The sequence below is a fragment of the Mycteria americana genome, chromosome Z (genome assembly GCF_035582795.1).
Source record: "Mycteria americana isolate JAX WOST 10 ecotype Jacksonville Zoo and Gardens chromosome Z, USCA_MyAme_1.0, whole genome shotgun sequence".
Classification (NCBI taxonomy): domain Eukaryota; kingdom Metazoa; phylum Chordata; class Aves; order Ciconiiformes; family Ciconiidae; genus Mycteria; species Mycteria americana.
In genome coordinates this window covers 12,299,890-12,317,062 of record NC_134396.1, presented here as the reverse complement: position 1 = coordinate 12,317,062, position 17,173 = coordinate 12,299,890, and the positions used below count along the sequence as shown (strand labels likewise).

Below are 17,173 nucleotides of genomic sequence, written 5' to 3'. Positions count from 1 at the left end.
GTTTGGGTTGGAAGGGACCTTTACAGGTCATCTAGTCTAACCCCTCTGCAATGAGCAGGGACATCTGCAACTAGATCAGGTTGCTCAGACCACTGTTCTTCCAGGGATGGTGCATCTTCAACCACTCTGGGCAACAGGTTCCAGTGTTTCATCACCCTCATTGTAAAAAATTTCTTTGTTATATCTAATCTGAATCTACCCTCTTTTAGTTTAAAACCACTATGCCTTGTCCTGTCACAACCGGCCCTATCAAAAAGTCTGTCCCCATCTTTCTTATAAGCCCCCTTTAAGTACTGAAAGGGTGCAATACGGTGTCCCCAGAGCCTTCTCTTCTCCAGGCTGAACAACCCCAACTCTCTCAGCCTTTCCTCATAGGAGAGGTGCTCCATCCCCCTGATCATTTTTGTGGCCCTCCTCTGGACCCACTCCAACAGGTCCATGTCTTTCCTGTGCTGAGGGCTCCAGAGCTGGACACAGTGCTCCAGGTGGGGTCTCACCAGAGCGGAGGAGAGGGGCAGAATCACCTCCCTCGACCTGCTGGCCATTGCTTCTTTTGATGCAGCCCAGCATATTGCTGTGAGCCCATATTGCCGGCTCATGTCCAGCTTTTCATCCACCAGTACCCCCAAGTCCTTTTCGTCAGGGCTGCTCTCAATCCCTTCATCCCCCAGCCTGTATTGATACCGGGAGTTGCCCCGACCCAGTTACAGGACCTTGCACTTGTCCTTGTTGAACCTCCTGAGGTTCGCAGTGGCCCACTTCTGGATCTTGTCCAGGTCCCTCTGGATGGCATTCTGTCCCTCAGGTGTGTCAGCTACACACTCAGCTTGGTGTCATCTGCAAATTTGCTGAGAGTGGACTTGATCACACTATGTCATTGATGAAGATATTAAACAGTCCTGGTTCCAATATGAGCCATGTGTCAGTCTCATCTCTACAGTGAAGTGACTTACCTAGAATTACACTGTAATTTACAAGCAGGAGTTGAGTTAAGATATTCAGAGTTCTACATCAAGGATCACAACCATTTCCTAAAAGTGTTATGTGGGGGTCTTTGAGATAACATTGTGGGATGACCAAACCCCAAGTTCTTCCTAAAACCATTTGGAAGTCAGTCTTGGCTAAAACCATATGAAATTTATTAATCTTCTTAGGTATAGCAATTAATGACTATTTAATTTGTGCTGCCTGGTACCATAAAGGGATGGGATGCATTGAAAATAAAATCTTCTCACATTCCTGTGAATGTGTGTGGTCTCTTTGTGGGCCAAAAGATTACTTCCTTGTATACACAGTCAGTTTTTCACAGAAATGTCTGCGCTTATTTTACATGGACACAGATCTAAGCAATCTGATTAGTTTTCTGCCAAGTTGTCTATATAAATGATACAGGAAGTGCCTCTCAAAGTTGAAGGCCTGCTGTAGAACAGCTGAGATATGTAAAGGAGGAACACTTTTTTTCCAGCTATGTTTTTGTAAGACATTTCTTATTGTGATTGCAACAGGATTTTGAAGAAAAGTAACACTGAGTGTGCTTGGAAAGACAGGTTTCATGGGCATTGGAGGAAGAACATACTAATCTTGACTGGCTGGTAAAAATATCAGCTGCATTTCCACCTGACTGTAAATAAAGAATTACAGACCAAACAGACAGCTGGCATCAGAGCATTCAACTCAGTGAACATTGTGAAGAAATGCATATCACTAGGTATTGGTGAAGAGATTCATATGGTGTGTGAGCTGATCTGAGCCTTTGCCTGAATCTTGGCTAAAGGCCTAAGCTAATTTTTTTTTTTAAAAATAAAAAGTTCCAATAACAATTCAGATCTCCCTTTTCTTATCTTTGTCCGCTGCATCATCTGTTTCTTTGACACCCAAGCAAATGATAATGATGTAATTAAAAAAATCTTACTCCTCTGAGACACCATGTATATATTTTCAGTTTCATATTGTAATACTGGTTTAAGGAATGGGATCATGGAGTCCAGGCTCTGGGACTCTGGTTTGAGAGAGGACTCTGACATCCAGTAGGTCTCATGCTGGAATCAATGGCCCTGCAGTGTATGCACCACAAAACTGATCTTCCCTCACAGAGCAAGCCTGAGGCATCAGACTTACTGTCTGCATGCAGAAAACATGACATTGTATGCTGGTAAAATTAGCCTAAATGCTACTTCAGAAGAGGACAAGAGGGCACTAAGGTTTGGCAGGTGACCTGTGGTAGTACCTACAGATGTACAGGGCCTGGGACCTCTTCCACTGGTAAGATGGCCTTGTTCAAACAGCTTTTTTAAAGTTTGTGTGTTCATTACCAGTGAATTGGTATTTTATGGAAGGCAAGATGGTGGCTCAAGTTAGAGCACACGATTTGGACACTAGTATTCTGTATTTGTTACTGATCTCTTATCCAAGAGACAAGCTGTTTTGAAGCTTTTATGTAACGAGTGTTGAGCCCTTTGGTGGGATTTGTGTTATGCATGATGCTTAAATATGTTTTTCAACAGATTTCTTCATTCAGTCATGTTTTCACTTCAATGTATTGGCAGAAATGTCCTTCTCAGCTTCCAGTAGTCCAGGAGGTTGGATATAACATTGCAGAAAGCGGTGACATGAAGGTCTGTGAAAATACTAATTGCATCTGGAAAGGTATGTTCCAATATAGCAAATATTCTCATGCACACGGAACAGTAAGGATGCATCTATACTGGAAAAGCAAGTGCATCTACCAGTTCCAGCAGAACTGGACAGAATAACACTAAGTGGCTGAGATCTACACTGCTCAGGGCTACTTCTAGAGTTCCCACCGCCTGTGAAGAGATAGTATTCCACCTCTGCCAGTGTGGTTAACCCCTAGTATTTTACCTGGCTCTCCTTTGGCCCCCATCTGATGCATTGGTGGCCCTAAAACATTAATTTCCTTTCGGCTTTTCAGTTTCAGAACCCTACAAATTATATGCGTTGTGCTGCAGAATGGCCACAGGATATGCATCACATAGACTGCTGGGTACATGAGAGTGCAAGATATGCAGAGGTGGTGGGGTCTTGTTGCTCCTACCTGTAGAGAAAGGTAGCTGCAGCAAACTGTCCCTTACACTGCCTCTGGTTTAATCTGCGGGGGAGTTGGTTAATTTGCTCCAAAAGATATCCTAGGAATGAATGAGCATAAGGGATTGTGAATGATCAGGCAATTGGAAAACAGGTGGGATGTGAGGAGATAACCTGTGAAATAATACAGATAGTCCCAGAGTTATTTGAGTATGAGGCAGTTCATTAAATATCAGACCAATATTTTGTTGTGTTCTGTCTTGGACAGATCATTTGTTTTGGTGATCTGGCTATTTCTGTCTATGACAGGTTCTTGCCGGTCAGGGCCTGATTAATGCTCATGTAAAAACAGTGAGAAACAGCTTCTTTATGAATCTGGAGTTCAGCTCCTGTAGAAGTTGGAGGCTATGTGCTAGATTTATATATTCCTTTGTTGCTCTTCTCCATGCAAATAAGACTCATTTCAGAGCAGTCAATAGCAACAGTATAGGGATTAGTCACAGTATTTTTATTCTTGATGGCAAATGAATACAGGTATTAGGAATACAGGTTTTATTCCACCCACCTACTTGTTGATCAAGTGGTCTGGTGTGACAGTACTGACTATTTACCACTTCCTGAGTCTCATTTTGAGAAGTGACACAAGCATGTGAGAGCCGAAATCCTATCAAAAGTCAGTGATATCTGCTAGCACCCAGGCAAAATAACACAAAATGGTGTAACTAAGCTTATTTTCCACTAATTAAAAAGCCTGTTATGCACATTCATGTGTCTATGAAGTACGTGAATAGAGCTGAAAGCGTGATCAGTATGAATTTGGGGTAGATGAATTACTTATGAGACAAGAGAGGTCTGAAATGAGTTACAGAAATTATTTCACCCTTTATATCTCACTGCTCAATACCAGCTACCAATGTTAAAGAAGAAAAACATTTTCAGAGTGTTTCAGAAGTGTTGCCATTCATCCAACTGTTGCGATTAGGTGCCTTAGTTTTCCTGAATTATCTTACTGGGCTGGGTTCAGAAAGGTTTGGTAAAGTTTTCAAAAAATAACCAAAAGCCTAGATATTAGAAATACAGATTTTTCTGTACAGAGATATCTCATTTCACTGATTTTAGACCTTTTTAGGGTTAAAATGCTGTGTTACATATCCCATTGGTCAGATCTGAGAAGGTCGCTCCTGCAAGCCTGCTTGATTGTTTAACTCCACAAAATTTTAGATACAGAAGAAAATCACTGTGGCTGCTTCTTGGTCATCTTCAGTCTTTATTTGGAGAGAGAGAGGGGGTACCACAGCTGAGACGGAAACATTTGTTGTCTGGCAGAAATGAATTTTGGATTAAGGGAGAAGATTGAGGACAGAGTAGGGAAAGACTGTGTGAAATAAGTTCTCCACAGTTTGTCATTGGAATTCCATATATGATGTTTTTGTGTGTATTTAAGTTACAGAGTACAAAAACTTTGGCAGTGTTGAACTTTTTTGAACAAAGAAGGTTAGTTGTAGAGATAAGTTATGTCTTCTGCCCCTGAAACTTTTGATATTCATTCTAAATACTCCCTTCTGGAGAATAATTCAAAAAGGAAGTCAAAACACAGAGAAAAATGCAGAAATGTGAATCTCCAGCTTTCTGCTCTGCACTTTACAGCAAGATAATTTCTTACACATAAAAATCTAGCATTACATGATTCATAGTGCTAATGATCTGGCTTTTTTCCTATGATGTTTAGGAGTCCTTGCAGTATAATGTAGACAATGACCACAAAGGATGAGTATTCTGTTTGCTCATACTTGTATTTGCTTTTGTTTCTCGCTTATGTGTTGTCACAAGCTTAGTGTGCTGTGATCAAAGTGCGTGTGCTTTAAAAACCTTTTCCTGTGGTTAGGTATTGATGGGGGAGACCTTTTGGTGGGAAACGAACACCAGAAAGCAAAAGAGTTAATTGCTTTATGATAGGGTTTTGAAGTGGTAGAGCACATATGAAACATTCCACTACTAACAACTTTTGACAGAAAACTAAGGTGAAAAAGACAAAAACCCCCATGTTCTGTATTGAGCTGTAGTACAATTTAAACAAAATGTAGTGGACCCTATTCTCCGTTCTAGCTGACTAAATCCATGGAGGTTTGAAAGAGGTGGTAAAAGGTGCCTTTCATCTAGTTTAGTGTGTCTAGTGTTTTGAGCCTATCCAGGATAGATTAGACCCTTCTGGCCTCCTCTGGGTCATGGAGAGACAAATATAGTGAGGATGTGAAAGGCTTAGGCCTGAGAAAAACTGGTGGTGTTTTGCATTACTGATTTGTGTGTGGTGAATCTTCAAATACAGGATGCCGAGAGGGGACCCAGAATGAGTTTAGAGCTGTTACCATCATGAAGCCTTCTGTACCATTGGAGCCAGAAGTGAGGCTTCATATTACTGGATTGCGCAATGATTACTGTAAGTTAATTTCTCCTGTGTGGTGATTTTTGCAGAGACTGGGAATTCTTATGTATGTGTCAAGAAAGATGGTGAAGGTGTGTCCCCTTTGCATAAAATGGAAACTCTGCAGCACATATGCATGATGTAATTTTTCTTATAAGGATGCATGTTTGAAAACTGCCTGTCCCAGGATGGAGACATGACTGATCAAACCCTAGGATCAATACTACTTAACTCTCATGCGGTTTCTTTCAGCTATAGATCTCAATACAACTTTCACATCAAACCAATATACTTACTTCCGCTTAATTAAGTTAAACGTTTCAGCTGTCAGCCTTGGATATGTAGCAGCCGGTCAACACGGCAGCAACTTTATTGAGCAGACTTGGAAATCTCTTATTTTGGGAGACATCAGTGACATTGTTTATGGTTTGGATGATAGATACCTTCTGAACTAAATTCTCACTTATGTCTGGTGGTGCACAGGCAAAAATTAAACATGCACAAGTTACACATGAACACACATGGACCTCTAGTCTACAGCAGCAAATACATGTTTTAACACTTCATAAGATCTAACGAACAACTCTGTATGTGCAAGTGTTCTTAATTTTCCCTGTGGAGGTTTTTTCAACATATTCATGCAAGTGTTTGTGTATATCTATGAACAGGACAAAGGTTTGTTTGTATGATTTACACTGATTGTGCACAAGGTATGTCCCAAGACTAACAGCACTAACAGAAGTCTTTGGAAGTGATTTCTTAATACTTATTTCTGGCTGCAACAACCAGGACTGTAGTCAAACAGCTGACTGACGGATCAGCTGTTCTTCAGAGTGATTTTAGTTACAAAAATACGATGTCAGACTTTGGCCTATGGTAACAATCTTCCGTGCTTCAGGGGTCATGCAAAATGACTTTTAAGCTGCCCTAAATGAACAGCTGAGGATTTCCCTTGACATGGGAGAATGTCCTGGGTTGGTATTAAATGTTGTATACCAAGTTCTTCTGTCCTACCTGACATAGCAGGCTGTTCTGAGGCTAATCGCAGTAGTGACTTGCTGTGCCAGGATCTGCAAGTGCAATGCACCCACCATCAGGGGCAGTGGAAACTACTTCCATCATACGCTTGCTGAGCAAGCTCTGAAGATGAGGAGCAGAATTTCCCTAATTCCTTTCTGCATGTTTTTTCCTATCATGTGCAGGGTAAATGTCATCATTAACCTGAGGATGTAGGACAGACGGTAGCATATAGACTCTCTCCTATGTCTTTCTCAATAACAAGAATTACCTTGGAACAAGGGTGTGTTTAGAACTGTAGCTGTTGGTGGAGGAGCCTCATTTCTGGTGGCAGAGTGAGTGGCAAATGCAGCGTGATATATTAAAAAATTCTAGTGGGGAAGCTGTAAGTCAGATCCTGCTGTGCAAACATGCCCGTTTGTGGACAGTAGCCTTATGAAGACCTTGGCTTGTTAGAGATACTCTCCTTCATGTAGGAGGAATACTTGCTAGTAATGGTTTCATAGAACCATTCTCTTGAAGTTTTTCCATAGCTATTAAAAAAAAGCACCTCTTTCCCCCAAAACCATACTCCCCCTCACCCCATTCTATTACCTATGACTTTATTGCAGTAATTTTTAGTAGCTTTCTTCTAGATCTAAACATACTGGACTGGAGCCTTGAAAATCTCATTGCTATTGCTGTAGGACCTGCTGCACACATCTGGAATGGAGGAACTCTTCAAGCCATTGCAAGCATTGATTTGAATTCCAGTTCCAAATACATTTCATCTCTGGCTTGGATAAAAGAAGGAACTTGCCTTGCAATTGGCACCAGTGATGGAGAAGTGCAAGTACTAGATAATTTACTTTTTTAGTCTTTCTCCATTTTTAGCTAAAGTGGCCACAAGACAATTTGATACTGATTTTTTTTTAAGGAAACAAATGAAAAAGATTGGATAAACTACAGAAGAACTCTGCTGGAGACAATATATAGCACTTCCCTGTATCATGCTGCACCTTACTGAACAGCTTAGTGACATCCAGTGTTATCTATATGTAATGGAGCCTCTGAAGCCACTAAAAAGCTGATGACTGAATTAATGATTCAGTTGTGCAGGGACAATCAGATTTTTTTCCCACCAGTAAGAGGAACTCTTTCATTAAATTATTTTACTCAGCACAGGCTATTTTTGTATCTGTCTTGCTAAGATCACTCTAGCGATCAGTGCCTTAAGAACTCAAGTCAAAACTCTCTTTATGGATTCACACAAGAGAATTTGACTTCAGTCTGATTATACACATACCTCTCAGCCTGCTGTTATAGGACAGTCCTATTACCAAAAGATTTTTGTGGGACTTTGGCTGAGGTGCTAGATAATATGGGAATCTACCTGCTGCAGTCCTGAGTCAGCAATGTGAAGGTATTGAAGGCCAGTGCTTTCAATATGAACTTCCAAATACTGACATGTAAATAAATAGCTTTAAACTCAGAGATGTGCATTCCGTTCAATCCTGTCTGACTTCAGTGTCACTGATATAGATGCCACAATTTGGAAACACTCTTTCTTGTCTTACTTGTGAAACAAATGAGCTTGAGGTTGTCCATATGTCAAATCAGAATGAGGTAGTGGCTTACTTGCAAACGAAGAGAAAAAAAATTTTTTTCTTTTTGTTGTTAAATTTGTATTTTGTGTTTGTTTTGGATTGGCAGCTGTGGGACATTGAAACCAAAAAGAGATTGAGAAATATGTTTGGTCACCTGTCTGTAGTTGGAGCTCTGAGCTGGAATCATTATATTCTGAGCAGGTGAGTGGTATAGTATATTCCCAGAAAGAGTTCTGCTGCTTTTACTTAGACAAATGTCCCATTTGTTTTAGCTGTTTTCATTGGCTTTGCTCAAAGGTGATTTATCCTGTCCCTCTACTTATTGGCCATCTCAGAAATCACATGTAGATTTACTGTATGACAGGAAAGCAGCCAGAGGGGATTTAGTCTGGCTCTTTAGACTCTGTTTCCTACTCTCCTTCCAGAAAGCTGTCACCACTTGCAGGATTTCACTAGGATGTGGAGGCTGTGGCTCTGGTTTTGTGAAAAGCCTGAGCTTGAAATGGTGTTGTCTCCAGTGGGTCTGGACTCCAAAAATCCTAGCCTGCCTGGTGCTGGGGACAGGGCATTTTGGACTGCCCCTCCATTGATATCAAGACTGCATCTGTCTTTTCAGATGCACAGCAAAAAACAGCTGTTAGAGTTGCACATCTCTTTAGCTGTGTATCTACAGATGAAGGCCAGCTCATTGTTATCCACAATCCAAGGAGGATTGAAGTGGTTGACCTTTGCTTTGCCAAGGGTGAATTTTACACTCGCTGGTGAATATTTTATATTTAGGAATCATTTCAGTCTGGGGACTCAGATGAGAAAGATCAAGTGTACTCTTTTGTGGTTTTTTGCCTCCCATTTTCTGTTTCAGATCTTTGACTCAGACTTGAAGGGGCTGAGGGCAGACTTGTTTATGATGGATGCTTCTACAATTTTAAAATCATGTGATAGTCTTCTGTTTTACTTAAACGCAGAAATAATAGCAAGGGTGGACTGATTTTATTGTTAAACTCAAAATGAAACTAGTATGTCTGGATAGGAACACTAGAGGTAGTTTTATTTTGATTTCACAAGATGCTCTGGCTTTTGATTGTATTAGGTCTGCTGGGTGGAGTGAGGTACAAGGATACCAGCTGAACAACCAGTTAATAAAATGCTGTTGCTGGAGCAGGTATGCTGGGTGTGTTAAGTTACAAGAATGCAGCTAGAACATCCTGCCAATGCCAAGTGGCATAACCTTATTACAGTAGGCATTAGTTTCAGTTTGCATTTCAGCTTGGCCAAAGGAGTGAAAACAACAGAAACTTAAATTACAGATCTCTCTGAGTAGAAATTGATGATAAAATTCAGCATGAACCTATGAACTACAGTTATAGTTGACAGATTAGGTTGAGATAACATTTATTTCTCTTGCTAGGTTTGAAACTAAACAGTTCATTCTAACATTAGGGCAGGGTTAAAATATCTGTATAAGTAGAAAAAAAGACGTGGAGTTAATATTCATTGTTACTAATATAAGAGCAGCATTCTTACAGTAAACTTCACTGTGGACAATTGATACTTTGGGATTACATACTAATTTCTGTGGTTAAAAATAGTCCAACCAACACATCATCGTGAACATGTAAATAAATTTCAGTACCATAAATTAACCTGTCACAAAAATTTTTTTGTGTGTTTTTAGCAAAACATCTTCTGTGTCAAAAGCAAATAATTCTGATTTCTTTTTGTGCTAATTGGAAAAATGTCCTTTCAGCCAGGATTCTCAGGAGCCCAGTTCCTTCCTACTCATACCACTAGAATTACTGAAAACCTGAATATGGCCAACACTGGCAATTCAATTCTGTTTCTCTTGGTTAGATTTTCTGCTTATTATTTAGTAGGAAAAATTTATATAAATCTTCAGGAGGCAAATGGTGATACCTTTGCATGTAATGCACTTATTCCCATGTATCTTCATAGGTATTTTCCATAAAGATGTGCTTAATATTCACTGGAGCACTGCTTGGTTGCAATCTTTCATGCTTCTGTGAACTTTAAGAGCTCGGCAAGTCCGTAATACAAGCATAATAGAATGATGTTTTTTGCAATCAGTCAGTTTTGTGTGTGCATTTTTAGAGCTTCCAAGTCACTCAACTTGCATCTGAAAAATTCTTAAGAGCCAGTATGGGAAAGTCTCCAGTCATTATTGCCTTAAATTAATCTATTGCAGTAATGTCAGATATCTGTTTCTCAGATACCCAGAAAGATGGTATTGAACTTGCTGATTTTTTCAGTGTCATCAGAATAGTTGGAAGTGTGAATTTCCATCAGGAAGCTCTCCTGTTTTATCATAGGTTTAATGTAGGTAATATCCTTAGAAAGGCAGGAAAAGAAAATGCGCTGCAAGGTATTTTCAGTATTTTCAGTTCAACTCTACTATTGATGTGTAAAACCCATATCGAGGAGCTAAGCTGTAACAGTAGCTGTGCTTCCAGGCAGGGTATTTCTTCTTTCCTTTGGTAGACTGATGATACTGGGTGTAAAACCATGCATCCATTTCCTAACAGGCAATTAGTGCAACAGTGTCAAGCTGTGCAGATATTCTTTAAGCTTGGAAGTGGGAGGAAGAAAGGGAACAAGGGAAGGGACAGAACCAAAGAACACACTGTTACTTGCTAGTAAGCCCTTTCCCCAAGCAATGCAGTTTTACACTGCGTCTTTGTTGGGCATGGAGTCATATCTAGCCTTGGCAAAAATCATCTTGTGAAACTATTTTTCATGAGGAACAGGAAAGAGTTTATATTAAATGGCTTGATAGTTGAACAGGGTGCAGATTAGTGGCACACAATGCAATATATCTTCAGGGAAATGAAAACCATGAGAGAGAACAGGTATTCTGCCTGGGTTGAACTGAGCATCTGCTTGGCTCCTTTCTGTTGTCAGCCACCTCTACAGTCAGGGTGTGCTTTTGATAGTTCATTTATGTTTCCTTTTACTGAAATACTGTCGTTCTGCAGACACGTTTCACTCTGATGTGGTTTGTTTCTGAAACCGCTGAAGAAACATCAGTGTGATGATGTAGCTTGTCGTCTTTAACATTAAACCCATGCTGTCTTTTTTCATCTACAGTGGTTCACGACTAGGATCTATTCATCACCATGATGTCCGCGTTGCTCAGCACCATGTTGGGACTCTTTGCCAAAACAGACAGAGCATTTGCAGCCTGAAATGGTCACTAACCAACCAGTTGCTGGCAAGTGGGTCTAGTGATGGTATATTGAATATCTGGCCTAGTGACCCTGGTGCGAAATTGCAGTCACAGCCACTGAAAACCATACCTCATTCCTCAGCAGTTAAGGTATATGGAAAAGGAATGTCTGCTTTTCTGTACTTGCTCTCATGAAATCACTTTGTTGATGTGGACAGTTAGGGAATTTTTCAAATTATCTCACTGATTTCTATTAGCTTCTTCTCTCCTGACTGTGATGCAGTTAATTTTAAGGCCAGTTCTCCTCACTCCAAGTCACAGATAAGTTTGCTAGGGCTTTGATCAGGAAATTTTACTGGATTAGTAGGCCTTTGTAAATATAATGCCAAATAGAGATAAAATTTACAGCCTTCTCCTCTGTTTTTCACAGAAAACTTTGGTGGGGCAATACTTACAAGTTAACAAACAGGATCTTTCAATTTTTGCAGTTTTGGAAAATTGTCTCTGCTGAAATTATTTTAAATATGAGGTTTCTTTTGCCTTCCTGCCCATATTTTCATGTCATTGCTGGTAGCAAAGAATCCAAAGTAAGAAACTGGAAATGAGACAACTTAGATTCTTCATCTTTATGAAGTCCCAGTCTGTGTGGGAGAGAGGACAGACATCAGCAATAAGAGGCAGGGGAGTCCAGCATTTATAAGCTGTTTATCCTCCCAGAAAAATCTGAGGCTGGCTTGAAGTGCTGGTGTTGAAGGGTCAGAGGTTATTGAAATAGGTGGAATTCAGTTCTCAGTAGGTTTTCTTCAGGTAGAGTCTGGGCCTCAGGCATATCCTGGAAATATCTCAGAATAAACAGATCTCTTGTAAGCCCTGTAGTCATGTTGCTTAGGCTTTTGTGATGGCTTGGCTTAGGCAGTAAGACTGTATCCTGCTGGGTGCTTCTGGTACTGAGGTGTGAATCTGTGGCCTGTGAAGGGTAAGCAGAGAAGCTGGAGTTTTATGAGCATATGTGGGACAGTGTAAGCTACTGTGAAGCAATGGCAAAGGAAGCAGCATTTGGAGTTTTGGGATTCTCAATTGCTGTGTATGTATGGAGGAAGATCATGGTGTAGGGTGAAAAAAGCCAAAGGTGCATTCTGGGTGCTTGTTGCAGTCCATTTTTCCAACTAAGCTTTTAAGCAAAATCTACTCTGTTTTTTCAGCTAACCTCCTAGTCTGTTCTGGCATCTGTTTCTTTTTTTTTAGGCGGTGAACTGGTGTCCTTGGCAGTCCAAAGTCCTTGCTACAGGGGGTGGAATGAAAGATGGGATTTTGCGTGTCTGGGACATAAATTGTGAGAAAATCATCCAAAGTGCAGCTACAGATTCTCAGGTGAAATGATGAAATGTCTGCATACTTAGGCTATGCTCTTCTTGTATAGCTGTGCTCATTTGGCAAACGCCCAATGACTTTGAGGGTGGTTCTGTGGTCAGAGGAACAGCAGGATTTTCTTTGGATGTGCAATTGTGCTACATTCGGCACTGCAGTGTGTGATTGGACTCAAGCAGTTTGTTTCTTATTCACCACTTCTGTCTCCACACAGAAGTGATTGAAGAGGAGGTGGTCTTGCAGCCAGACACTTCTCATCATCTTTTCCTTATTGGCAATAATAGTTTTGGCCAAAACTCTTGATATGGAGAGAATGTTGAGGGGAGGGAAAATTCCCAGAGTGCTGGGGTGAGAAGAGGTGTAAGAGTCAGAGGGCAAACATCCATCTCTGGAGTTTGAATTTTAGGAGACAGAGGAACAGATTCTCAGCTAGAGTAAAACAGCATAGCTGTTGATTTTCCTGGAGCTATTACAGCTTAGCTGAGGATGTGTTTGAAGGGCTTTGGTTTTATACTGATAGGCTATTATCACGTTTAGATAGGACAATAAAGCAACTGTACTTCAAAGCGTTGTAAGGAATGAAACGATCCTTCTAAATAAGTAAATATTCTCCTGGGACTGTTTCTCAGTAGCTTGTTTCAACATTGTAGATAACATTTCAAATCTATTGAATGGTGCATGTTGACCCTTTCTGAAAACTAAAGCAGAATTTTAAATTGCAATAGATTTGTTCCTTGCTCTGGTTACCCAAAACCAGCGAACTGATGACTGCACAAGGCCTTCCTGGAAATCAGATGAAAATATGGAAGTATCCCATGCTTGTCAATTCGTCACAACTCTATGGCAAGTATTTCAGTTAATAGTTTGAACTATTTCAGTTAACTATCTGTCTAATCAGTGCGTTTTTGCAAGTGCATACCTTATGCATTTACATAAAATAGAGTTAAAAGAGCAGTCACCTACACATCCTCTCTCTGCCTACATGCATGCATTCATGTGCACAATCCTGATGCATGGGATTGTACAGGTTGACTTATTAAGATAGTAGTATAAGTTGCTTCTGTAAAATTCCTTGGTTTTAATGGTGGGATTCTATCCTATAATTTCTAAGGCCGTCCCAGGTGCAGGATATGGATTTGCACTTCTCCCTAAGGCTTACTAGGCGTGGACTGAGTGTGCTAATGTCAGGTTGCTTCCAATATATTCTAGGCTGATGGCCTTCTAGATAACTCAAAACAGATGTGGCTCTTCAATTTTGCAGATCATCATGGAAGGATACTGAACCAGCTTCCTAATGACTTTTGAAATAAACCTTCATGTGTTATTTAGAGCTGTCTGGGTTTTAATGATTTTGGCTGTGAAGCAATGCAGTGCAGTGTGTTTCTCTTGTACTGTGCTGACAGCTAGAGGAAAGTGGAGTTTCCTTGCAGCTCTGTATTGGTCCTTGGAGCTGTAGGGCTACACTACACATAAAAGTTGTTCCTTGCTATTAAGCCTTCTTGTTTCTGATGCTTGCTGTCACTTCTATCCATTAAGTTTTACTTGTTTCAGTGTTAACTGAAGTGATCCAATAGAAGCATCTGAAGTTAAAAGAAAAAACAAATTATTTGCACACTGTCTGCGTTTTCACAAGTATGGTTGTTTTTTCACACTCACTGACAAGATATGGCCAAAGAAGCTTTGGATTTTTAATCTAACAGCTGATATTTACAAATACTTTTTGTACTAGTGTGTGGTGTAAAACATTTACCATGTAAGTCAACTGCATTGGTAATTTGGTGAAGCTGGAGGGTTACTTATCATCCTGTTTCCTATTCAGTTTACTTATCTGCAAGAGAAACTAATTTTTGTGAACAAAAAGACCAGGTAATTGTTACACAGATATATTCCTGCTTATGAAGACTCTTATTACCTTACTATAAGCAATTGAATGTTGGAAGAAATTGTCAATGTATCAAAATATGTTCAGAAAAAGTACTATGATGGATGATTGTGAGATGGTTCTAAATCAGCCTCAGACACCCTTAACCACATGAGTTTTACACCCAAAGAAAAGAACAGATAAATCGTAACTGAGTCTCATTGTTTAATCCTCCTGCAAAGAGCTGAAGACCTCAGCTAACAATGAAGCACCGTCAGCTACTGTTGAGTACTTTAGTAATTGAGGTTGACTATTACTGGGCATATTCAGAACAGAATAACAGCTGAAAGAATATAACCTTTTTATAGCACTGAGTCAATTTTTGAGATACTTCTGATAGAACTATTAGAGTAATTTACTAGGAAAAAAGATTCCTTTTGGATGTAAATGCCCTCCCCTTAGAAAAGTTGTTGTAGATCAAAGAAAACATACAAGCAAACAAAATATGTAATTGCTTTGAAAAGTATCTGAATGTGATCTTGAAACAATGAAATAAAGCCCTAGCTGTCTCCAGTCAGAAAACATGGAAATGAATAATTTCAGCTTTTCTAATTTATCCCTATCCCCCTTCACATCTTCTTGACTGAAACTATTAATCAGATTTCAGTCAGTGTCATGCATAGTTTTGGATGCCTCCAAAGACTACATCTCCAGCTCTTCCTTCAAAGTTGTTACAGACACTGAATGGAGACAGTGTGAAGAATTCGCTGAGTTGTCAACTCATGGTCTTAAGTATTGACAAAGATTGTGTACACTTCAATAACCTGAGAAGGAGCAAAGCCTAAAAATTAATCTCTGCTGAAATAATTTAGTGGTGTTGTCAAAATTCTAGTCACCAAGTTTAGGTGGGACACACATTACTCAGCACCAGGACAGCAGATACTTGCTTTTAGTCACAGTGGCTCCAGAGAGCCATTGTAGCAGCTTTGCAAACTTAGGGCAGACTGTCCATCTACAACAGTCCTATGGATCTTCGTCAGGTACCATTGTGAAGTACCACAGTTCCAGAGGGCTTTACAGTTCCTCACATATTTAACCTCATCATATTATTTTGAGCTAGAGAGGTGCTATACCTATTGTGTTCATGGAGAACTCTGGTACAGATGATGGGAGGACATAGGTGACCTACATTCATTCAAGTTGGTCACCCAACACTTCCTTTTAGGATGTGGTTCATCTGGTCTGTTTTAGATAAAATACAGTATGTCTCAGAAGTTTCTTTTTTTCCCCTTGGGTGACTAGCTTGGCTATATGCTTGTCAGTAACTCACCCAACCAGAGAAGCTAATGGCCAGTAACTTAGAGTAAAAAGGCTTCTAAGTTCTCATTCCCCTGTGTGCCTAAAAACCTCATGGGTTTGCTTAGCATTGACATTGTGCTAGATGATAAAGGAAAGCAGAGGTGAATACAGGTCTCAACAGTCTCAGTTTGATACCAGACTCTTTCTGCCTTCAGTTCAAATTCAGTTGCTTCTACTGAGGGAGATACTTGTATAACCAGATCAATGAATTTTGTACGTTCTTTGTGCTGCTAGACTGGGCTAGCTTCTGTCCTTCAGTGTCTGGTTCCCAAAGTTTACTACAACTACAGACAAACTCAATGTACAATTCCAATAAATATTCAGTGGGATCACTGTTAAAAGATCTCCTTAACAGTAATAACTGAGCAGCTGGAGACACTATCTCATGATTGTTGGATCAGCTGCAAACCATCTGCAAGGTGTGTGCAGCCAGATGGGAAAGCTCAGCAGTGAGACACATTACCAAACACAGATGGGACTGATGTTGTAAATGCAGTGGAGAATCAAGAGTTCAGGTTCCATGTTCTCCTTTGACAGAAACGTCTTCTCAATGTGGTGCAGTCCTGGCAGTTAAAGCCTGGTCCCTAATAAGAAAATATTGCCTTCAGCTTGCTCTTAATGTGAAAATATTCTATAGATAATGCTAGCTCCGTGCATCCTATGCAGCATTTTGAGCTGCTCCAGTAGAAGTGGAACAAGCCATGCTGTGGGTGGGGGTGGTGAAAGTGATTGGCATAATCAGTGTAGAATTGTGATGTATCTTTGCATTTTTTGTATGTATTTTATTTTACAGGTCACAAAGGGAGAGTCCTGCATATAGCCCTGAGCCCAGATCACAGCAGGCTCTTTTCTGTTGCGGCTGATGGAATAGGTTGTCTGTGGAAATGCCACGAGTCTTGGGAGAGCAAGCACAGCAGCAAGGCTTTTTCTAATGGTTATCTGAGCTCATTCTTGTGACTTTTTTTCCTTGAAAGCAAGTGATTAAATGTACTTAGCCCATTCAATAATTCAAAATATGTGTGTTCCTTCCAGTGGAAACGTGGCAAAAGATAGTATATTTTTTTCAAGAGAAAGCAATTTTCCCCATGGGTCCATCATGTGAAATGTTAGTAGCTTGTCTTACTTAGCCTAGAGAAAAACTATTCTAACTCTAAAGAATAACACTGTATTTATTTTCATTGAACTAGCAAGCATGGATAGAATCCACCTTGTGTCAAGTGCCAGCATAAAGTCTTAGGTCCTGTTTTTGGCTATGATTCTTGTAAGTAATTTTACTTCATCTTAGCATCCCCATTGGGAACCATATGCCAATTCATGTAAATGCCTTTGAATCA

General features: G+C 40.1%; 1 protein-coding gene across 1 annotated transcript in view; it reads left to right on the top strand.

The window, feature by feature from the left end:
• The window catches only part of CDC20B (cell division cycle 20B), a 33,928-nt gene extending 17,051 nt beyond the window's left edge, over positions 1–16,877 (top strand). Inside the window, exons 5-12 of the mRNA XM_075526986.1 lie at positions 2,547–2,646; positions 5,372–5,482; positions 7,120–7,316; positions 8,177–8,271; positions 11,173–11,401; positions 12,497–12,622; positions 13,345–13,462; positions 16,633–16,877. Of these exons, the coding sequence (XP_075383101.1) occupies positions 2,547–2,646; positions 5,372–5,482; positions 7,120–7,316; positions 8,177–8,271; positions 11,173–11,401; positions 12,497–12,622; positions 13,345–13,462; positions 16,633–16,796 (1,140 nt within the window). The 3' untranslated portion in view covers positions 16,797–16,877. The remainder of the gene's footprint in view (positions 1–2,546; positions 2,647–5,371; positions 5,483–7,119; positions 7,317–8,176; positions 8,272–11,172; positions 11,402–12,496; positions 12,623–13,344; positions 13,463–16,632) is intronic.
• Positions 16,878–17,173: the final 296 nt, after the last annotated feature.